At 32.9% G+C, this 24,663-nt stretch overlaps 3 protein-coding genes across 4 annotated transcripts; all 3 read right to left on the bottom strand.

Annotated features, from left to right (window-relative positions):
* Nucleotides 1-5,299, bottom strand: LOC139503138 (uncharacterized). 2 transcript variants are annotated; one of them, XM_071292868.1, is made up of 3 exons: nt 5,237-5,299; nt 4,277-4,352; nt 1-3,428 (listed from the first exon to the last, which is right to left on the bottom strand). In XM_071292868.1, the coding sequence occupies exon 3, from the start codon at nt 3,252-3,254 to the stop codon at nt 525-527; it is 2,730 nt and encodes a 909-aa protein (XP_071148969.1). In that variant the 5' UTR covers nt 3,255-3,428; nt 4,277-4,352; nt 5,237-5,299; the 3' UTR covers nt 1-524. The 2 variants fall into 2 exon arrangements, with proteins under 2 accessions (XP_071148969.1, XP_071148970.1); XM_071292869.1 differs by having other exon boundaries at nt 4,287-4,352; nt 5,237-5,293.
* Nucleotides 5,300-17,497: 12,198 nt separating this feature from the next.
* LOC139504278 (uncharacterized) lies at nt 17,498-19,345 on the bottom strand. The gene has a single exon (XM_071294345.1). The coding sequence runs from the start codon at nt 19,343-19,345 to the stop codon at nt 17,498-17,500; it is 1,848 nt and encodes a 615-aa protein (XP_071150446.1).
* A 79-nt stretch (nt 19,346-19,424) lies between these two features.
* LOC139504281 (putative ankyrin repeat protein RF_0580) lies at nt 19,425-20,135 on the bottom strand. The gene has a single exon (XM_071294346.1). The coding sequence runs from the start codon at nt 20,133-20,135 to the stop codon at nt 19,425-19,427; it is 711 nt and encodes a 236-aa protein (XP_071150447.1).
* Nucleotides 20,136-24,663: the final 4,528 nt, after the last annotated feature.

The raw sequence follows: 24,663 nt of genomic DNA on the forward strand, positions 1-24,663 counted from the left end.
ATCACTGAAAATACATTTATTTTTAAAATGCACATATGGTGCAGCAAAATTGACAGTGTTAATTTTCTTAAGAACTAAAATATGTAATTCACTTAGCTTCCTTCTACGTCTAAATTAAGAAATGAAGTAATATCGTTAGTTGAAATAAATTTTCTAGGAATCTTTTGCCAATTACAATGTTTCTAGAAGACATGAGTTTCTGAAAAAATGAATACAATCATAACTTATAGCATTGTATAATTGTATCAAACGTTTGTATATGTTTTAAAACATCTGCATAATTTACCATTCCGAACCTTTCAAACTGATATAAAAGTGTCGTCGCAGACAATTTACATTCAATCCATAGTAGCTGTAGATGTTATGTGCTTTATGGAGTGTCTTGGTAACGTTTCCGCTAACAAAAGGGAAAAGTTTTAACATGTGTGTACGCGGATGTCTTCGTAAAACAATTTATCACAAGAACACATTTGAACACTAGCAGCAAGTTTGGATACCATGGATAATAAAGATTTCTAGTGATTTTATTTGTTGTGTTTAAACATTTTAGCAGCTAAACATTCCCTTGTAAATTTTTCATTCAGAATTCCTAAAACAAGCTTTATGCTAAATTCTCTTTGCAAATGAAAAATAAATGTTTTGTTTAAGGATAACTCCTTAGATTTCTCGAAGACATTGATGTCACTTGACAGGAAGTACGGACGCAACTGCATTTTTCCACCATCAAGACATCGAAGGAGAAAATTGTACATCTTTATAGTTATCTCAGATACGTCAAGTTCGTCTACTGATTGGTTTATCATTTTCAGTTTGTCCAGTACATAAAACACGCTATTTTTTAACATATAGCTTTTAATTAAATTAGATGGGCATGTGCGACGTGGTTTTTCATATTCTAGGCTTACTTCCTCCAGCTTGTATTGTTTTGTTTCAACATCAATTTCAGGACATACGCTTTTCAAAATTTTTGCAAGGACATAAGCTTGTCGAAAATTATTTGGAATTGACTTCATAAGGCAAATCTCTGCAGGAGCGGCTGAAATCCGCAACATTCTCTTCTTTGCTAAATCTACGTCATTGTCTTCAGTATTACATGTTCGGCTGATACAGCCGCTTTCGTGAATATAATTTTGGCGGGCTTTTGTTTGCAGCGTCAGGAAACATCCGGCTGCTTTAATGCATGGACTAACAAGAGGTATTTTGTCAACATCAGTATTGATTGGCCACCATCCTCTTTTGTAAACTGCAGGAACAAGATCTATACTGATTCTCAGTTGCTTATAAACAGAACCCAGCCAATATACATCAAAAGTAAACACGGGTTTAGCGAAAATTTTCCCCATCTTATTTTCAACATTATAGTACAAATTTCCCTCCTTCCATAGATTAGATTCATTCAGTGCTCTTTGCAAATAATCGTAGAATAATCTCAGAAATAAAATAGGCAAGAAATAGCCATCAGCATCAGTAAATGGTAGATACTCTTCAAGAACTTGTGTAGATTTAAATTTCAGAGAAGCAAATCCAGATTTCAAAAGATTGTCTGTCATTACAATGTCAGTTATATCATTTAACTTATCTAGACATAAAATAAAATCAAATTCATCTGGACGGCCAATTTTTGTTCCTTCAGCCATGCTTCCAGATGGAAAAACTGACATTTCAAATCTGGAATCGTATTTTTGAATTTGCTTACAAAGCAACGTGACAAGATTGTTAACATCGAATGTAACAGATTCTACTTCAAGGAAATATTTGGGACTTCTGGTATAAAACGACTCAAGAAGGTAGTTCATGAAGTCTTTTAAATTCAATGGTAGTTGTAACAGTGTCTGAATATCTTGTGTTGATTTCATACAAGACGATATTATCGTCTCCGGTAGTCCATGAAGAATTTCTTCAAACGTCTTGTCTCTAAGCATTGTTTTTCGAATGAATGTCATGATGTGTTCTATTGCCGTTCTGTCTGCTGCTTTTAATAGCGCAATGCATCGAAAACTATTATGTCTCTGTGCTGTGTCCAGAGGTCTTTCTTGGAGATTATCGCGAGCATTTATATCTGCACCATATTTTAACAACATCTCTATTTGTTCCTCATAATTGTGGTACGCTGCAAAATGTAAAGGTGTAGATCCATATATGTCACTGGAATTTACATTTACTGTCCCCTTTATCAGGAAGGTTCTGAATAAATCTGGTAGAGGTCTATATTTCATGATAGACATCAAAGCACTTCGACCCCATCTATCATTAATTTCTAAATCTGCATTGAACTTACAAAAAATATTAAAAATGTGCTCACTTAACGTCAAGGATAAAACTGATTCTCCGTACATGTTTTGTGCGTTTATGTTGGCACCAATTTCCAGGAGATATTCTAATACATCTCCATACGCCTCTCCATGTGAAACACCACAAATTTGATGCAATACTGTATTTCCAAGTGTATCATTGACTTCAAGAGACACACCATAGCTAAGGATTGTTTTCAGATTTTCAGCAGTTGTATAGTCTCCTGCGCCAATCATTAACTTCCATGGCGTTCTTCCCAAAACATCTCCACTGGATAACAATGCCCTTAAACTAGAGTGATCAGATTTTGCAATGAATTCAAACAATTCCATAACCTCTTCTACAAGTTCATGGGTAACATAAACATGCAAAAAGTTTTCATTCTTTTTGTTAATCAAATTTAAATTTGTGTCAGGAAAATTCGCAATAAAAAACTTCAATAACGGCGTGTTTTCTTCCCTCGTAGCAATGAGATGTAGGATACCGTTTCCGAATGTAGTCTGATTGTTAACATCGATTCCGGCATTGATGAGAGCTTGCAAAGACTTTCTTAGTTGAATACTAAATGTTCGTTTAGTACGAAGTGGCAATTCGGATATGTCAGCGTTATCGGATGAGAGTAAATTCATTGCTGCCAAATTGTCATCTGAATTGCTACTTTCCCCATCATTCGAAGCAATGAGACTCTGTAGGGCGTTGTATCCGTTTATATCTCTGCTATTGATTTCAATACCAGAACACTTTGTCAATATCTCAATATTTTGTAAACAACCAGATATTGCAGCATATTGGAGTGGCGTTTGGCCCCACTTATTACGGGCGTTGATGTCTTCACCCTTTGTCAATAAATTCGAAATGTTAACTTTCCCGTCGTGGTTTTTATTTTTGGCTGCTAAATGTAGAGGTGTTTCACCTTTTGTGTTAACTACGTTGTATTTGATCAATTTTCTGCTTGTTGCCATTTCTCAGTTAAGAAACTACACAAAAGTGTATTATTTTCTGTAGATTAAAAGCCAACAGTAATGATTAACTTCCTTCTCATTTATCTGTCCCCCATATTGCATGCTAGTAACTGGCTTCATAACTTGAAATCGATTGAAAAGTCTTTGACAGGCAGAATGTCTTTATCACAATATCTGCAAAACAAAACGTGCTTGAAGATAATAATACAAAAAATGTTTTTTAATGTCTGTTATTTTTCAAATTATATCGTACCATATATATATAAAATGTGAACGTATTCTAACATATATGTGTTTGGTCAATAAATTAGCAGATATGTAATGAAGTTGATCCATGATAACTATTTTGGTCGTCTTGCATTCAGATATTTGTGTGTTTTTAGATTTAAATTTGCATTCTAATGCAACATCGTTTGTAACGTTCAGTTTGATTGATAGCGTGGTCAATTTTGATGTCAACAATTAACAATTGTGCTATAAAACAGCAACTTCTGATATCAGAAGTACACATAATCATTCGAATTATATTATAAACATTCTTTTTGTATTCAAAACCATTATAAAGAATGGTCATATTATGACCCATAAGAGATGAAAAACAAATTGAAACACATATAAGAAACATCAAAACATGTTTATCTCTCGAAATTTACACAGGAGATAAGTAAAAAAACCAATATGAGTACTCATCAAATCTGACAAATTTATAGCCTGAGGTAAACAACACGATGTAAATAACTTATAGATGACTCTGATGGCTTTACCCTACAGTATAGGTCACGATTTGGTAGGAACAAATTGTGTAAAGCAATCGCGACAATTGTTTTGAAAATATAAATGATTTAACGATGGTTTATTTACTCCGTCAGGCAAGCTTTTTTGAAAGCTACTATTTGATTAAAAAGTCATATACTCACATCACATGCCGAATTAATGAATCAATTCCGTTTGAAGAAGCAACAGTTAATAAGCATTATGAAAAGAATGTTTTTAATTATTTAATAAAGCCGTGTTTCACTTACAAGTACTTACTACTGTGTGTGTCGCCTGTGTCTTTGAGCATCTCCCATATTGGAGTTAACCTGACGTGTCATATAACTAAATATAGTAACAATATGTAAACAAACACTTCACTGATAACATGTTCAGTTATAAATTACAAATTGTATCGTGAGATTGTCCTTTATTTATAAAAGATTGGTATATAATGAATTGTTAAAAGCATTATTTTTAATAGTGAGACAGAAACCCAACAAAATAATTACATCCAATTTACAATAACATTGAGAACATTGGAGAAGTAAACTCTATTTGTTAAGGTTCATCGATACACTTTAACAGAATTGGCTGTGTTTACACCATGAAATTTTCTCTGAGTACAGACACAACTGTTTAATTTGAAAAATTTTAAAGCCTGGCAACACCTAGATAAATTAATGTTACATCCAATTTATGCCCTAAAGTAAAAACACTTTTCGGATTTGAAAATTTTCTTTCCTTGCCACAGATTGAGAAGATGGTGAAAGAAACAAATCCCTGAGTTTTCTTTGATACAGTCCACTCATTTACACTATTTGAATCACCTTTGTTGTGAGTAGATTTATATTGTCCCTCTATTGTCCATTTAAATCAATATGTTACAATACAATCATTACATGAGCATGCTGAGAGAGACAATCTCAAAGATTTACCCAGTCTTTGTTTATTTTTACACCACCTGAGGCAAGGGAAGAAAATGTTTAGCTAAATCCACAAAAGTTTTATCCTTTAAAAACACAAAATTAATATAACTTGTATCTATCTAGGGCCTGCCAGGCTTTAAACTGTTCAAGTTACGCAGTTTTGTCTTTACTTTATGGTGTAAACACAGCCAATTTTTTCAAAGTGTCTAGATGAACCTTAAAAATCATAATTCAGTCTGCAGAAGTTCCTTTACAGTATTATGCAGACTTGTATCTGGGGTATAACAGGAATATACATACCAGTCCTTGTTTTCAATAGATCAGTTAGCATGATTAATCGTCATCCTCCGCCAAAAAAAAAAAAACAAAGTTGAAAAATAGAAAAACGAAACTTTCACATAATAAAAAAAATCAATTCAGAGCAAAAGAACATATTCCCAAAATTTTATGAAAGCAAAAATTAATTACAAGAAAAAGAGACATCTGATAAACTAGTACAAATATCCTGTTTTTTCCTTTACAAGTTTAACATTAGAGCAATTTTGATCAACAAAAGAATTTAAAATAATACAAATAACTTAATTTCATTAAAAAAAAAATGACAGTAGCAGGTGAAATGTATTCTTACATTCATTTCGCAAATTAAAACTCAACAGTAGAATTGTACTAGAGCAAAAAAAAACCCACAAAGTTATTTATCACTGATATTGTTGTGCATACTTGTCTTGTTCAAAGTGAACCTGAGTTTTTCGACACCTTGTACAATCCGACCCAATTCTCTGGCCCCGTATTTTGTCGGAATTGACAGGTTGAACTGTATAATGTTTAATCTTTGGATCATGTAAGATTTTTAATTTGATTTATCCTTATGGTGTAAGATTTTGAACTTGCATGCCTTTCATTCCGATTATTTACCAAATTGATCAATAATACACAATGGAAACAAAGATACATTGTTTATATTTTTCTGATGTTGTCATATTTTATGTCCTTTGGTTTGATCAGCACCCCAACAAATACTTATAATAAGTTAAAGATTTTCAAATATTTTGATCGCTAGCATCATTGGTGACATTAATTGTCTAAATGTACATCTAGTGCAAAACAAAATCCGTACCGTTTACGTTCCTAAGCGCATAAATTGTCGATGTAGTATCTGCAAAAATGAAATATGAGATCACATCAAGGGTTAGATAGATGTTTATGGGCAATGTTAGCAAATCACGATGATTTTTAGTACGCTTTAAAAAATATACTTTATCCTAGGATGGATTTATTCTGAAATGGCGAATAACATAAAGCTCATTGAATCATATATGTGTATATACCGTTAGTTGATAATTCTATCTGATAACTAGGTGTCCGTGCAGAAAGTTTATTTTCAATCAACTAATATGTGCAGATGTCCGGTGCTTTATGGAGTGTCTTTATAGTTTTTTTGCTAACAATATCAACAGGTTTAAATGTTGACTTAGGCGTACTTGGGTGTCATTGTAAGGAAGAAGTGATTGGAATGCAATGAGCATGATGTTGTGTTTGATAAAAAAAATAACAAAGACTGTAAGGGATTTTATTTGCTTCATTTAAAATTTTTAGCAGCCAAACATTCCCTCGGAAATTGAGCATTCAGAATACCTAAAACAAGCTTTATACTGAACTCTCTTTGCAAATGAAAAATAAATGTTTTTTCATAGGAGAACTCCTTTGATTTCTCAAAGACATTGATGTCACTTGAAAGAAAGTACGGACGCATACGCATTTCTCGACCATCAACATATCGGAGAAGAAAACGGTACATCTTTATAATTATCCCAAAAATGTCAAATTCATCTTCTAATTGGTTCTTTATTTTCAGTTCGTCCAGCATATAAAATATGCTATTTTTTAACATATAGCTTTTAAGCAGTTTTGTTGGTTTTGTGCGACGTGGTCTTGTATATTCCATGTCCATTTGCTCCAGCTTGTATTGTTTTGTTTCAACATCAATATCAGGACATATATATATATATACAATTCGTCTAAACATCAACCCAACAATATATATATACAATTCGTCTAAACATCAACCCAACAATGTTAGATCTGTAAATTTGCTTTCGCAAAATTTTCGTTCTTCCCTCACCGGGATTCGAACCCATGCTATTGATATATCGTGACACCAAATCGCCTGCACTGTAGCCGTCCCGCTAGACCACACGACCACCTGGGCTTCACAATATAAAGTTTTTGGTGGCCGTGTGTTACCTTTCCTCGTCAGTTTTAATCTAGCGTCGAACTACAGTACATGAAATATAAGGCATGGAGATGTTATTGTTACAGATCAGCTCAATTATCTATAGTAAAGGATACGACAAATTAATATAAGATACAGTCACAGAAAATAATTATATTTATAAGTACGTCTGAGTCAGTGACAACTCTACAATTAACAAATTTATCCATCGGATCACCAGCAATGATGGGGATACATTTCTGTGTACATTATGTATATACAACTCGTCTAAACATCAACCCAACAATGTTATATTTGCAAATTTGCTTTCGCAAATTTTTTGTTCTTCCCTCACCGGGAATCGAACCCATGCTACTGAGATATCGTGACACCAAATTGCCTGCACTGTAGCTGTCCCGCTAGAACACACGACCACCTGGGCTTCACAATAATCAAGCTTTCGGTGGCCGTGTGTTACCTTTCCTCGTCAGTTTTAATCTAGCGTCGCACTACAGTACATGATATATAAAGCATGGAGATGTTATTGTTACAGATCAGCTCAATTATCTATAGTAAAGGATCTGACAAATTAATGTAAGATACAGTCACAGAAGTCTGAGTCAGTATATATATAATTAGGTCGTCTTGAATTCAGTGTTGAGAGTGGGTTTATTTTAGATTCAAATTTGCATTTTAATGCAACATCGTTTGTAACGTTCATTTTGATTAGATAGCGTGATCAATTTTCATGTCATCAATTCACAAATGATGCTATGAAATATGCGCGCAAGCGCAGACGACGTATGACATATTTCAAATGTATGATTTGACGTTGTTTTCTGTCAGTTTCATTAGAATGGAGATAGCAATATTGTATTTCAGGCTTCGATGTTCAGTTGGTGATTTGGTGGTCGCCATTACCCGTTTACTGTCTAACGCATCGCCAGTAAGCTTAATTTGCGACCATCAAATCACCAATTGTTTCCGTTGGAGCTAAAAATACAATACAGTTATCGCCTAATTTCTATGTCACAAATTCTAAACGTTTGGTCGAAGTTTTTACCAAATGAATAAAAAACAAACAAGAGACCATGACTCATATCCTACACCATTATGCCGATACCAAGTCCTTAAGAATGTACTTAGGTGATCTAAGGTAAAATTAATTAAATCAAGAATTCAAAGTTGATAATTTAAGCTGGAAGAGTAGTAGTTAAGGGTCAGATAAGCTACAAATATTGATAGGTCATGGAGCTCCTTTTCGAGATATTTGATTTATAATATATGGCGGGAAAGGCTGAATCGGACTTTTACCTTATATTTGCATCGGTATTACATTTATTATTTGGGTCTCAAATCAAAAGAAAGAAAATCAAGCATCTGCTTAAATCTTGTCAAATGACCTTTTATCAGCTGTTATGTTAAGAGATAAATAGGTGTTATGGGGCAAAATATTTTACCTTGTATCGTATGGAAAAACACGAAGTCCGAACATTTGCCACTTATTCCAAAACCTCACTTTAGTACATCCTTAATATTACTCTGTAATGCGTGATTAGTTGAGAAGCAGCAAACACTATTTGTTTTCATTTGTTGCATAGTTTGATAGGACTGCATGGGGATTAAACCAACAAACTCCCTCATAAAATACGAGCACACTACCACGAGACCAACGTAGCGATTACATTTTATAAGTACACGAAAGGGTTTAATTATTCTGATATGGTTTTATAGTCTGCACTCATAATTACAATTTGGTTGCTGAAAACCTGCTGCAAGTCAAACAGACACTGTGTTTTTATCAAGGTTTGAATAGGTCTGTTTTGTTATTCGCATTATTTCAGGGACAGCTGACAAAGATGTTAATGCATAGGACCTAGATACCACAGTGGCGATTCCATTTTATAGAGTACAAGAAAAAATTCTGATATGGTTTAACAGTCTGCACTCGTTATTAAAATTTGCAAGCTGTGTTCTTATCAAAATTTGAAAATATCTGTCTTAATATCAGCTATATTTCAGGGACGGATCAAAGCTGACAAATATTCACTGTGACATTAGAACGAGGGGAATTTGTTTACAGTTTCCAACATACGTATGCCTTTGGCCACGATATATAGTCCTAAAATACTAGTACAATACGACATGACAGCTCTTTAAAATAATATAATTTTGATTTTTGGTGTTTTAACGGCACTTTTAAGCAACACATTTAGGCTATTTCGTGGCGGCCAGTTTTTTTTATTGGTGGAGGAAGCCGGAGTGCCCGGAGAAAACCACCGACCTTCGATAGGAAAACTGACAAACCTAGTCAATTAAGATTGGAGTCGAGTGCACGAGCGGGGTTCGAACTCACAACCTCAGTCTTGACTGGCTAGTGATTACAGTAGTAACTACTTAGACCACTCGGCCACCGAGGCCCCCAAAAATAATATGTCATATCTCTACAATAAATAGGTCAAAAGATTTAGTTTTCTTCTTTAATAATGTTTAAGATAAGTTCAGTAACTTTTGTTTATTAAAATTTAAAAAGGACATCTCAGCAGTTATAATAGTCACGGTAGCCTAAAGTTTAATGAATTACACTGATTGTGTGGGTCGGAACTATTGGTATTACTAGAATCTTTTTTTTTGCGAAATTTCATTCAGACTATGTTTTCGTTTCTTTTAATACCTCCCACCATATTCAGCCCACGAACGCTAAATAAATGTATAGAAAAAAAACTAATTCAAGACGACTTTTCTTTCTATATTACATAGCTCTTGTTGACACATGCGCTGGAAAAATTAACATTATAACTCAATTTGTGTATAAAAGTGCTCTGGTTACAGAAAGGTTGGAAATACAAAATCAGAAACTCCTGATACCAGGAATAGACAAAATCATCCAAGTTCTGTTATAAACATGTTTTTCCTTATTCAAAATCGTCATTAAAATTGATTCTACAATGACCTATTAGAGAGGAAAAACAAATTTAAATACATAGGAGAAAATTCAAACATGTTTATCTCGCGGAATCTGCACAGGAGATAAGTGTAAAAAGCCAATATATGTACTCATCAAATCACAATAACCTGATGAATCTTATAGCTATTTCTTGAAGTAAACAACACGATGATTCCCGTAAATAATAGATGATTCTTGGAGGAATAAAAATGGCGTCTTTGACACCACAGTATAGGTCTTGATCTGATTTGAAAATATTTTTTTGAAAAGCAATTGCGACAAGCTTTTAAAGATATAAATGATTTAATAATGATTTATTCACAACGTCAGGCAAGCTTTTTTAAAAAGCTTAAACTTGTTGAATAAAAATACATATACTCATTTCACATGCAGAATTTATGACTCAATTCCGTTAGGGGAAGTATTATGAAAAAGGATGTTTTTAATTATTGAATAAAAGCCTTGTATCACTTACTACTGTGTGTGTGTGTCGCCTGTGACTTTGAGCATCTTCATATTGAATTTTACCTGACGTGTCAAAACTAAATTTAGTAACAATATGTAAACAAACACTTTACTGATAACATATGTTCAGTTATAAATTACAAATTGTATCCGAGTATCGCGAGAACGTCCTTTATTTATAGAAGTTTGGTAGATAATGAATTGTTATGAGTATAATGTTAAATAATGAGACAGAAACCCAACAAAATAATTACATTTAATTTACAATGACATTGAAAAGTCCCCCTATACTTTCCTTTAGTCCTAGCTTTCAATAGATCGATTAATCCTGATACTCCGCCAATAAAAAAACAAAATAAAATTAAAAACCAATCGTTCAGAGAACCATTGATGGTCTTTCCACCAGTTAAGACCTTTTTACAATTTTAGCGTCAAATGACAGCTTATTGAACGCTTATTCCAAAAAAATATGGTTTCTATAAAAAAAAATAGAAAAGGGAGATAATATTTTACTTCCGGTTTAAAAAGTTTACTTCCGGTATTGTTTGACAGTTTACTTGACACTGATTCCAAAAATATATGGTTCTATATACTTTTACATTGATTTAGTGCAAAAAATAGCTACTTCCGGTTTACAAAAGGTCACTTCCGGTTGTGTATTTTAAGGTCACATTGCTTACAACTTAATGCAAACAGTCCCATGGCTTTCTCATGTGTACATATGAGGTAAAAGCAAAGGTCAAAATCTAGAACGTTTAATTAGCATATGACCTTGAGCTCAATTTCAAGGTCATAAACCAAGGACCACAAATCAAAAGACTCTAGTCCTCTACTTTATATTGTTCATGAGTTATATTACCATACGTATGATATTAGATATAAAAAGGAGAAAAACTCGCGTCAAATGTCTACGTACCCTTTCGACTAAAATTTATGTGTTACTACATGTCGTAACTAACAATTTTATGAAAATATTTTGTCAATATCTTATATGATTTCTGAAAATAAGAGATCACAAGCCAAAATCAAAATTTTAATCATGACCTTGACCTTTGACCTTGACCTCATTTTCATTTTTTTGGACCAAGGACCTCAAAACAAAAGACCCTAGGCCTCTAACACTTATGGTTTTCCAGTTAAAAATGCATATCACTTATATCAAATATAAAAGGGGAAATAACTCTCATATGGAGTCTTCGGATAGCTTTGGTCAAAACAAATCAAATCATCCTGAGGAGGATATATCGAGCAATTTGGTAAAATAAATTTGTCTGTTTCCTATACGGTTGCGAATATTAAGCGATCACAAGAAAATCAGTGTTCGGGGAGATAACTCTTACATTGAAAAGATTTTGGTAACGCGGTGTCAGTTACAAAAGCGTAATAACTGTTTGATATCATGAACCATATGTCTAAGCGACATCTTGCGAAACAAAAAAACTGCGAAGAAAAAAAAAGTTGGCGGAAGAAAAAAAATAATAATTAAAAACCAATTGTTCAGAGAACAATTGAAGGTCTTTCCATCAAAACAATGTATTTTGATATGAAAGTTGTGAAACTAAGTTTAAAATGTCATTTCAATCGTCAAATGATAGCTTCTAGTACGCTGATTCCAAAAATATTTGGTTTCCATACATTTTTTTTAAATAAGGGAGATAATTTGTTACTTCCGGTTTGAAAAATGTTACTTACGATTATATTTGAATATTTACTTGACACTGATTCCAAAAATATCTGGTTCTATATACTTTTATATTAAAAAAGTACAAAAAATAGCTACTTCCGGTTTACAAAAGGTCACTTCCGGTTGTTTCTTTCAAGGTTAAATGGTTTGATACCTTTTTCCAAAAGTTTCATAGCTTTATCATGTATACATATAAAATAAAAGCAAAGGTCAAAATCTAGAACGTCAAATTAAGCTATGACCTTGAGATCAATTTCAAGGTCATGAACTAAGGACCTCAAATCAAAAGACCATAGGTCTTAATTATATTTGGTTAATGACTTATATCACCAAACGCGTATTTTTAAATACAAGAGGGGAGAAAACTCCCTTTTACGTTCAACGTGCCCTTGCAATAAAAATTTATGTGTTACGACATGTCGCAACGAACAATTTAGTAAAAATAATTTGTTGATATCTTATACGGTCTTTGGATATAAGTGAAAATAAGCCAAATTCAAATATTAGAATATGACCTTGACCTTTGACCTTGACCTAATTTTCATTTTTTTGGACCAAGGACCTCAAATCAAAAGATCATAGGTCTCTATCACTTATGGTTTATAAGATAGAAATGCATATCACTTATATCAGATGCATAAGGGGAAATAACTCTCATATGGAGCGGTCATATTGCTTCGGTCAAAATAGGACAAATCATGCAAAGGATGTAACGAGCAATTTTGTAAAATAAATTTGTCGTTATCTTTTACGGTTGCAAAGGAGTTGTGAGCACAAGGAAAACAGTGTTTGGGGAGATAACTCCTACAAAGAAAAGTATTCGGTTACGCAGGGTAAATTTCAAAAGCGCATAAACTGTTCGATATCATATACCAAATATCAAAGCGACATATTGCGAAACAAATGTTTATCGCAAGAACAAAATTAGGCGGAAAAAAAAAAAAAAAAAAAAAATAATCAGCAGAAAAACAATAGGTCTTTCCACAGAAAAGTGGAAAGACCTAATAATAATAATAATCAGAAGAAATCCAATAGGTCTTTCCACGGAAAAGTGGAAAGACCTAAAAAACAGAAAAAGGAAACTTTCACATAATAAAAAAAATCGAATAATTAAGAGCCAAAAAACATATTCCCACAATTTTAGTGAAAGCAAAAATAAATTAGTAGAAAAAGAGAAATCTGATCATCATGATCATCTAGTACAAATATCCCGGTTTTTCCTGTACAAGTTTAACATAAGAGCAATTTTGATCAACAATAGAATTAAAATAATACAAATAACTAACTTGATTTTATATACAAAAAAATGACAGTCGCAGTTAAAATATATTATTTTTATTCTTTTCGCAAATTTAAACTCAACAGTAAACTTAAACTATAGAGATCACATCAAGGGTTAGATAAATGTTTATGGACGTTGGAAGCTTATCCCAACGTGTTTGTGTACGCTTTTGAAAATATACTGTATCCTTGAATGCAGTAGACTCTGGAATGGCGAATAACATATAGCTCATTGCATCGTTTATGTGTATCAAACGTTGATACATCTTCCTATGATTAATCTCTACCTCTGATAACTACGATCACGGGTATCATTCGGTTTAACGAGAGGAATGGTCGTGAAAGAATATCTAACGGCGGTCAAGTATTGAGAGACGATCGTGAAAGCTCTGGTAACGGATCGTGAAAGATATTTAATGAAATTTCTATGTCAGAATCTTTGAAAAAATCGCTTTATTTTCAGAACGCGGAACAAATCCTTACAAAAAAATATGTCTGTCAAAATGGTTTAACTTCCTCAAAATAACTATGAAATAAGATAGAGAAAATATACAGTACTTTATGAAAAAACACAAAAGGCGCAATGCATGTCTATGAAATTAATTACAAATAACACGCTTTTTGTACCTATGGTCATATTTCAGTTTATCGTGATATATTTGAAATTTAATCTTTGGTGTATCTGATAGTACAGTAAAATTAAGGTATGTTCTTCTCTTAAAAGTATTAATTTGTATATGAAAACCTTGAATTTGTTGAATATCCATCAAACTTGATCGTGAAAGATCAGGCAACACATTATTTTGATCGTGAAAGATAATGCGTGACCCGACTTATTAATAGTAATCAGAAATCAGTATTTCTTTTACCATTTGATAAACCTGCAACTGGTTGAAGCCTGTAACTACTTTGATAAGGATGAACATTAAAGCTATTTTTTTTTATTCAACACTTTACCTCGAAAGTTAAAAAACAACAACTAAAAACGTCTCTAAATAAGTTTGAAAGATTCAGCTCTGAGAATCGGTCAAGTGCAATTCAGACAGACCGACACTATTTAGCCAATAATATGGATATGCAACGTTTAAAGCAAAATGATATCCATCAAACAAAAAATTACAGCAAAACAGCATCTTTCCTGAGTAATTTGAGATTGAACGATAACCAACATTTTGTGCAACAGTACTTTCTTAAGTTCTGTATATACAACGCAGATGTGGATTGATTTAACTATATAATACCAGAGCGCATATGCTGTAATGTCTCGTCTGCTTTACTTAATTTTTGAAACGTCTATAATATCAAGGGTTTTACTAGAAGTGTCAAATGCGCTAAATGCACTTAATGTATTTTTGTCCATCTGATGAGTTAAGCCTTTTCAATTGATTTTTATAGTTCGTTCTTATGTTGTACTGTTATACCACTGTCTCAGGTTAGGGGAAGGGTTGGGATCCCGCTAACATGTCTAACCCCGCCACATTATTTATGTATGTGCCTGTCCAAAGTCAGGAGCCTGTAATTCAGTGGTTGTCGTTTGTTTATGTGTTACATATTTGTTTTTCGTTCATTTTTTTATACAAATAGGGCCGTTAGTTTTCTCGTTTGAATTGTTTTACATAGACAATAATAGTGCATTGACTTGACATATCAACGATATAAGGATGAGGCTTAGAAACGGGGAAATGCGAGACTATTATTGTCTTTATACTGCAATCTAAGAAAACCATTTTCAATTGTTGTTTAGTGTGTTAATGTTATTTATTTTATTTAGATATTGGGGGAAATCCCCCTTTAAAAAGGCCTCATATCACACAGCCGGAGAAATATGCAACATGATGAAATGTACATCATTACCTGTTGAAAACCGCAATCAATGGTGAACGAATTCGTTTGTTTATAGACTAAAATATCAACAATAAACATAAAACATAATGATTTTTTGAATTTTCCTCGGAGTTCAGTATTTTTGTGTTTTTACTTTTTTTTTTATAGGTTGCAAACAAAAAATATTAATACGTGGAATATGTTTTTTCCAAAAATTGTAAAAGAAACAAGTTTGAGTCGTTAAACGCATCGTTGTTTACATTGGAAGCAAGAACAGGTTGTAGAGGTCGTATGAATAAATAAATATAATTTCGACAATTTCTATTTAAATATTCATGAGGAAACGTGATATCAGGTCAGTGACTGTATATGACATAGAAATATACGTTCAACGCATTTTGACTGCTCAAATAGAACGTGTGCAGTATAAATTATCATATCGGGGCCTTTTATAGCTGACTATGCGGTATGGGCTTTGCTCATTGTTGAAGGCCGTACGGTGATCTATAGTTGTTAATGTCTGTGTCATGTTGGTCTCTTGTGGATAGTTGTCTCTTTGGCAATCATACCACATCTTCATTTTTTTAAATCATGATTGTCAATGGTTCATAAAAAGAGTGCAAGGTCAGATGAACCCTGACATACAGATCTCTACAAATATCCCGTAGACCAAATAAATGTGTTCCGATCCTTACAGTGCCTTAGAAACTGACAAATGTAAAAGTTATGCTTGGCCAATTAATTCGAAACATAAGGTCAAAAGTATATGAACCCTGACCGACATCCAGACATAGACATCTTACTATCATTCAATATATAAAATACAATTGACGTCATCATGGTCATATATGAAACATGCAGAAAGACATGTACACCATACACGAAATACCATGGCGCTATAGCATATTCAAAAGGCTAGACAACATAAAAGGAGCATTGCCGAATGATGTATAATAATGAGTTCGATGTTATTTGAAACCTTGCAGAAGTCGAAAATGTACACCTCACAATCATAACAACAGACAGTTATCCTAAAGCTTAACGAATCCGCGATACGGACTTGACCACAAAAATGAATCTTCATCCACGAAATAAGGCAAATTCGGGGTCAGGTGAATCCTGTCTGACGGACATGTAGTTTATAGGATCCAATATACAAAATGTGGGTATCCTATAACTCGTGATAAGTGAGTACTTCACATGACAATACAAAGCTTCATCCTACAATCATCCAACTATTTTACATTTCATTTTCTGAAAATATTAATACTTTGAAAAGCTTAAACCTATTGAGGATGTTGACCTATATAGCTTTTCTCAATACCAATAACAAATATTAATTATGATATAATTGAAGAATAATTTGAACGTCTTCGTAGCATCAGATCTTTCACGATCCTTTTCACGATCTTCAAAAATGCGGTACGTGATCTATCACGATCCGAAAAATCTATTTTTGTGTAAATAGTTCTTTATTTACCAAGTATCAGATTATGTTTATACAAAATAACTATGAGAACCATTTGATTAATTCAAATAGAATGTCCTTATTCGTATTAAAGTAGTTTTTCTAGTCGAATTTGTGAAAAAATGATGTTTGTTTACATTTTTTATGTCATTGAAATGTCGAGAAGCAATCTGCCTTTTGTTGTTTTGTAATAACTAGGTACTTTTCAAACTGGATATTCTCACATACTGATCATAATGTTGAACCATTTTGACAGACAGTTTTATTTTGACGTAAATTTGTCTGTGTAATTAATTAAATTAGAATATGTTTTGACCTTTCATATGTTTTCTCGATTAAATGTCTTTCACGATCCGTTACTAGAACTTTCACGATCGTCTCTCAATACTTGACCGCCGTTAGATATTCTTTCACGATCATGTCTCTCGTTAAACCGAATGACACCCGTGAAGATTCCGCCCAGGAAGTTTATTTCAATCAACCAATATACAATATAATATAATATAAATGTCCAGTTCTTTATGAATGTCTTGATAACTTTTCCACTACCAATATATGTATAAACAGGTTTAATTTGTTGACTTGGCGTGCGTGGATGGCATTGTGAGGACATATTATCAAAAGAAGTCCCTTGATTGCTTTCTTTTTTTAAAACATAACTAATCAAAAATGCTAGTGATTTAATTGCTCAATTTAAATATTTTAGCAGCTAAACATTCTTTCGGAAATTTAGAATTTAGTATGCCGAGCACGAGCTTCAAACTAAATTCTCTTTGTAAATGAAAAATGAATGTTTTGTTTAAGGAAAACTCCTTTGATTTCTCAAAGACATTGATATCACTTGACAGAAAGTACGGACGCATGTGCATTTTCCCACCATCAACAAATCGAAGGAGAAAATTGTACATCTTTATAGTTATCTGAGATACGTCAAGTTCATCTTCTAATTGGTTTTCCATTTTTAGTTCGTCCAGTACATAAAACACGCTATTTTTTAACATATAGCTTTTAAGCAGTTCAGATGGTTTTGTGCGACGTGGTCTTACATATTCCATGTCGATTTTCTCCAGACCGTATTGTTTGGTTTCAACATCAATTTCAGGACATACGTTTTTCAAAACTTTTGCAAGGACATAAGCTTGTCGAAATTTATTTGGCAATGACTTCATAAGGCAAATCTCTGCAGGAGCAGCTGAAATACGTAACATTCTCTTCTTTGTACGCTCTTCGTCATTGTCTTCAGTGTTACATGTTCGGCTTATACAGTGAGAGTTGTTTACAGAAATTTGGAGTACTTTGGTTTGCAGAGTTAGAAAACAACCAGCTGTTTTGATATCTGAATTGATGAGAGGTATTTTATCAGCATCAATATTTACTGGCCACCATCCTGTTTTGTAAACTGCCGGAACAAGATCTATACTTATTTTTAATTGTTTGTACACAGAACCGAACCAATATACATCAAAAGTAAACACTGGTTTGGCGAATATTGTCCCTACTTTATTTTCAACATAAAAGTATAAATTTCCTTCTCTCCACAAATGAGGTTCATTCAGTGCTCTTTTCAAATATTCAAAGAATAACCTCAAAAATAGAATTGGCAAGAAAAAACCATCAGCATCAGTAAACGGCAAGTAATCGTCAACAGCTGGTATATCTTTAAATTTCAGGGACGCGAATCCTTTCTTTATAGAATTGTCTGCCATAACAATGTCAGTGATATCATTTAACTTATCAAGACATAAAATAAAGTCAAATTCATCTGGACGGCCAATTTTTGTTCCTTCAGCCATGCTTCCAGATGGAAAAACTGACGTTTTAAATCTAGAATCGTATTTTTGAATTTGCTTGCAAAGCGACGTGACAAGATTGTTAACATCAGATGTAACAGAATCTACTTCAGAGCAGTAGTTCGGACTTGTTGTATGATATGATTCATGAAGATAGTTCATGAAGTCTTTTAAATTCAAAGGTAATTGTAGCAGTGACTGAATATCTTGTCGTGATTTGATACATGACGATATTATCGCCTCTGGAAGTCCACAAATAATCTCTTCGAATGTACTATCTCCCAGCTTTGTTATTCGAGTGTATATAATGGTATGTTTTTGTTCTATTATGTCGGCCGCTTTTAATAAGGCAATGCAACTGAAACTTTTGTGTCTTTTCGCTGTGTCCAGAGGTCTTTCTTGGAGATTATCGCAAGCATTTATATCTGCACCATATTTCAACAATAGCTCTATTTGTTCCTTAAAATTGTTATACGCTGCAAAGTGCAGGGGTGTAGAGTCGTATATATCTCTAGTGTTAACATTTACATTCCCTGTTTCCATCAAAGCTTTAAGGAAATCAGGATCAGGTCTATATTTCATGATAGAACTCAACGTACTTCTACCCCATTTATCTTTAACTTTAAAATCTGGATTGAACTGTTCGAAAATCTCAAAAACCTCCTCATCTAACGTCATTGATAAAACAGGTTCCCCATACATATTTTGTGCGTTTAAGTCAGCACCACCTTTGAGCATATATTCCAGAAACTCTGAGTGCGATCGTCCATATAAAATACCACCAGTTTGATGCAAAACTGTGTTCCCAAGGTTATCATTAATATATGGCGAAACGGCATAATGAAGAATTTTTTTGAAAATTTGAAGATACACCTGTATTGCCGATCATTAAAGTCCATGGAGTTTTCCCACGGATGTCTCTACTGCATACCAAAGCCTTCAACCTAGATCCTGAGTACTTTTCTGCAATCCATTCAAAAAATTCCACAATAAATTTCAAGCGTTCCTCAGCAACATATACATGAAAAAAGTTCTCATTCTTTTTGTTTATTAAATCTAAATTAATGTCTGGAAAATTTGAAATAAAAAACTTTAATAACGACGGGTTATCCTGCCTCAATGCAATGAGATGTAGGATACTATCTCCAAACACAGTCTGGTTGTTCACATCAATTCCAGCGTTGACGAGAGCTTGCAAAGACTTTCTAAAAACGAGTCTGTCATTGTCAGTAAAACTGGGACTTTCACCATCATTTGAAGCAATGAGACTTTGAAGGGCATTGTATCCGTTTATATCTCTGCTATTAATATCAATACCAGGTGACTTTGTCAAGGTCTCAATATTTTGTAAACAACCAGCTATGGCAGCATAATGAAGTGGTGTTTGACCCCACTTATTACGAGCGTTGATGTCTATTCCATTTGTTAATAAGTTTTCAATGGAAACCTTACCGTCAGGGTTTTTATTTTTGGCTGCTAAATGTAGTGATGTTTCGCCTTTTGTGTTCACTCGGTTGTCTTTCCACATTGTACCTTTTATGTGAGTGAAGTCGTTATCGATTTATTCTGTCAGAGTTGTATAATTTTACTTTGAATTCGGTTTCCTCTATGACATTGTAGTAGCTTTCTACGCGATGTGCATGCCACTTAAGTACGATAGGGGCATCCACCTGTCCGTCATTTTTCAGTCTGTATGTCTTACTCACAATATCTGCAATATAAATAGATCATAGAGATAGTAGTACATTTGAACATTTTATGTCATCTTATCTTGTATATATACTTATATTATACCATATATATACATGGCTTTTTGATAAACTAAATAAGGGAAATAGTGACCAATCGGATCTACTATTAATATTTGAGTCGTCTAGTCGTATATATGAATGCACTCTATTAGAGGTTTCCCGATTTTCTACGTAACATGTACAGTAAATGTTGCAACGTAACGCAACCGTTGGTGCTGTTTTGGAGGTATCATTCAATGCAACAAATTATTGTATTCATCATGATGAAATTAAAAGAATTGAGATGCGTATCACCAAAAAATAGCTTAACGATTTATTTGATAACGCTTTCAACGTTTCTAGATACTTCGTTTATGACTTTTTATGGCCCATTTATAGGCATTATGTTTTCTGGGTTGCACGTCCGTTCGTCCATCCGTCCGTTTGTCCGTTCGTTCCAGGTTAAAGTTTTTGGTCGAGGTAGTTTTTGATGAAGGTGAAGTCCAATTAACTTGAAACTTTATAAACATGTTCCCTATGATATGATCTTTCTAATTTTAATGCCAAAGTAGAGATTTTATCCCATTTTCACGGTCCACTGAACATAAATAAATATAGTGCGGATGGGACATCCGTGTACTTGGGACACATTCTTGTTTATGGGATAACTTAGTTACGCACACGTGCATGAATCAAACAGATCTTAAACGAAATGAATTGACACAGCCTGTAGACTCTTAATACAGATGTGCGTGTCTGTAAACTTTATGCTGTAGGTATAAGTTTTGCTTCGTTTTTTTATTTAAAGAAAAGAAATTGTTTTCATACATACTTTTGAATAATCCAAATAATAACAATTAAAAACCAATTGTTCAGAGAACAATTGAAGGTCTTTCCACTACTAAAAATAAATGTTGATAGGAAAACATCAAAATTCAGTTTAAGACGTCAGCTCCTACTGCTTTATGATGTTTGAATATGAATTTAAAGCAAAGGTCAAAATCTAGAACGTCGAATCAACCAATGACATTGACCAAAATTTCAAGGTCATAAACCAAGGACCTCTAATCAAAAGATCTTTGGTCTTTAATGTGTTTGCTTAATGAGTTATATCACTTTACACATAATTCTAGTTATAAGATGGGCGAAAACTCCAATTTTTTGTTTACGCACCCTCTCAACCAAAATTAAATAATACAAGCTGTCACAACTAACAATTTAGTAAAATCAATTTAGCGATATCTTATAAGGTTTTTAGAAATAAGTGAAAATAGGAGAAATTCAAAATTTAGAATATGACCTTGACCTTTGACTCTACCTAATTTAATTTTTTTTTGGACCAAGGACCTTAAATCAAAAGACCCTAGGTTTCTACCATTTATGGTTTACAAGATAAAAATGCATATCACTTATATCACTTCGGTCAAAATAGGACAAACCATGCGAAGGATGTAACGAGCAATTTTATAAAATAAATTTGTCGCTTTTTATGGTAACGGAAGAGATGCAGTCACAAGTTAAACAGTGTTTGGGGAGATAACTCCTACCAAGAAAATTGTTCGGCTTAGAATGGGTGAAAATAAAAAGCGCATAAACTGTATGCTACTATATAAGAAATATCTAAGTTAAACAGTGTTTGGGGCAATTTTATAAAATAAATTTGTCGCTTTTTTATGGTAACGGAGGAGATGCAGTCACAAGTTAAACAGTGTTTGGGGAGATAACTCCTACCAAGAAAATTGTTCGGCTTAGAATGGGTGAAAATAAAAAGCGCATAAACTGTATGCTACTATATTAGAAATATCTTAGCGACATTTTGTGAAACCAAAAAATTACGCGAGAACAAAATAAGGCGGAGAAAAAAAAATATTCAGAACAAATACAATAGGTCTTTCTACAGAAAAGTGGAAAGACCTAATAAACAACTTTCTTAAACACAAGATACTGGGTCAAAATTGCGAAGTTGTCGTACTATATTTAGTTCTTGCATGATTTTGAAATTAGTTTTTATTATTCAAGTAATGTATTTCGATCATTGCAGTACCTTTTTTTTGCTGTTGTGATGATGAGGGAACTGAGTTTTCACATTGAGTAATTAAAGGGAATTCTTCGATAAATTTGTTTCTAGAAATCTAGAAAGAAAATTGAAAAAATGTTGAAAAATCACTATTAACGTTTCGGTTGACAATGAAAAAAAAACACTACGTTTTTTTAATTATTCAATTTAATTTACTAGAATAATTGTCAGATAATTGAAAATGGGTCGATTTCATTATTAAACTTATGTACATATACTTTTTGCTGAAGAAAATTCTTTAATTTGTCAACATTTAGAAAAAGTTTACTATTTTTAATTGTTCGCTTCCAGGAAGGAATTCGCCGACATATTTTTATAAATAATGCAAAGTGACCTAAGAGTAAAAATCCAGTGATCGTAATATGCATAGATCTATCACCAAAATAAACTATTATCTGATTATACGTGTTATACACGTGCTCAATATCCATGCTTCTGTGTTGATTGTTTACTCTAAGGTGACAATCGGTAAACTACTGAATCAACACACGACGATAAATGTGCGGCCATATTTTCACATCAAAACAGACAAAGAGAAAACAAAATTGACGATTTTACGATATTTTTGCGTAAAAAATTATAAAATCGTGCAGAGAAGCCTAAGTTTTTGATATATAGATATTGGAAGATGTGGTTTGAGTGCCAATGAGACAACGCTCCATCCAAATAACAATTTATAAAAGTAAACTGGTTCAAGAATTGGATAAACATTATTTTTCTACAGTCACTCGTTTCATATGACTTTAAAATATTATTGTACTGACAATTGTGTTCAATGAACTTTATATTAGTGTTTCTTTTATTTGATCCTTTTTTTCGTGCTTTTAACTTTTGGTAAAATTTCTCATATATTTGAATGATGATTTTTGCCGAATTGCAGCAAAAGACAAGAAAGGTATTATAGATAATGAATTTTAACAACTGAATTAACCTACAATATTAAATCCTATTAAAGAATGCAAGGAATTCCTCCTGATGATTTATTATTAACGAGGTGGTTGTATTGAATATTGTTATGTAAAATATACCTCACATACGCTGTTAATGGTTTTATTAAATTCTACTTAAACACGCAGGTTTTGTATTTACCTTTAACATTATTCATTTTCAATGAGGTCATATTGGGTTATATTCGCTTTTTGGAGGTTGACCTCAGGTACCCTTGTAATGAAATAAAAATAGATGCAATGCTAATGTATATAATTATGCTGTAGTAAACTATTTCTTAATTCCAAATGTATGTCGCCAGGACGTTGTATTGTTTATGTAATGTAATTGGTAATGTGACATAAGTAAGTTTGAGTTTAATGGTTTATATTCGCTGGTTTTTGGTAGGGCGACCTCAGGTACCCCTTCAATGAAAGAATGAAATATATATAATCAAAGGGTATAAAATTATGTTGTAATATTCGTATGGCTACATTTCAAATGTAAGACTGCCTGGACATTGTATTGTTTATGCATAGGTTGCATTTCTGTAAATATTGACAATGCCATTTCCCAAAGGAACTCCTTCCGCGGCTTAAAGTGTACCACTTATACCGTGAAGTTTTGAAGAAAAAAAAATCCTAAAATTGAAGGTTCATATGCATTTCAATTTTTTCCAAAGGTCAAAATATAGGGCTGTGCGGCATATTTTCAACATGTATATGCCCTGAACTTCTTAGAGTTGAAACGGACACTAATTTTCTTAACTACCCCTACCTCGAATGAAGGGTTACCACAGATTTCAATATAAACAAGATGCACATGTATATTTACTGGTAACATTCCCAAGTTATGTCTCTGTGATATGGAACACAGAGAGCATAACTGTGAACCAGTATGTAAACAAAATTAATTTTCTATGAATATTCTAGATCTCCCTAAAGTGGTTTGAGAAACAGCTGTATTTACAAAGTGCAACCTATACAAACATTTATTCAAATACAAAACTCTCTAAAATCAGTTTTTGTAACATTTATACTCATTTATCAAAATTATAGCCTTAAAGAAATCACTGCGTATACTCTAAGTTTTTCTTGACATTTAATACCCCTTTCCCTGTTTCAATTTTTTCAAAGAATTTAAAAACAAGACTTTAATTATTGCCAGCTTATCCTATTTGCATATTTTCTGATATAACATGCCTAGAACCTATTTATAGATTTTTTATAACATATTTAAAGCATATTAGAATACTGTTAGTGTAATGTTTAGCAGTCAATCATTACAACATTCAAGATTAAATAAGTATCCAATCCTGCCTC

Source organism: Mytilus edulis, chromosome 14, assembly GCF_963676685.1.
Source record: "Mytilus edulis chromosome 14, xbMytEdul2.2, whole genome shotgun sequence".
NCBI classification, from domain to species: Eukaryota; Metazoa; Mollusca; class Bivalvia; order Mytilida; family Mytilidae; genus Mytilus; species Mytilus edulis.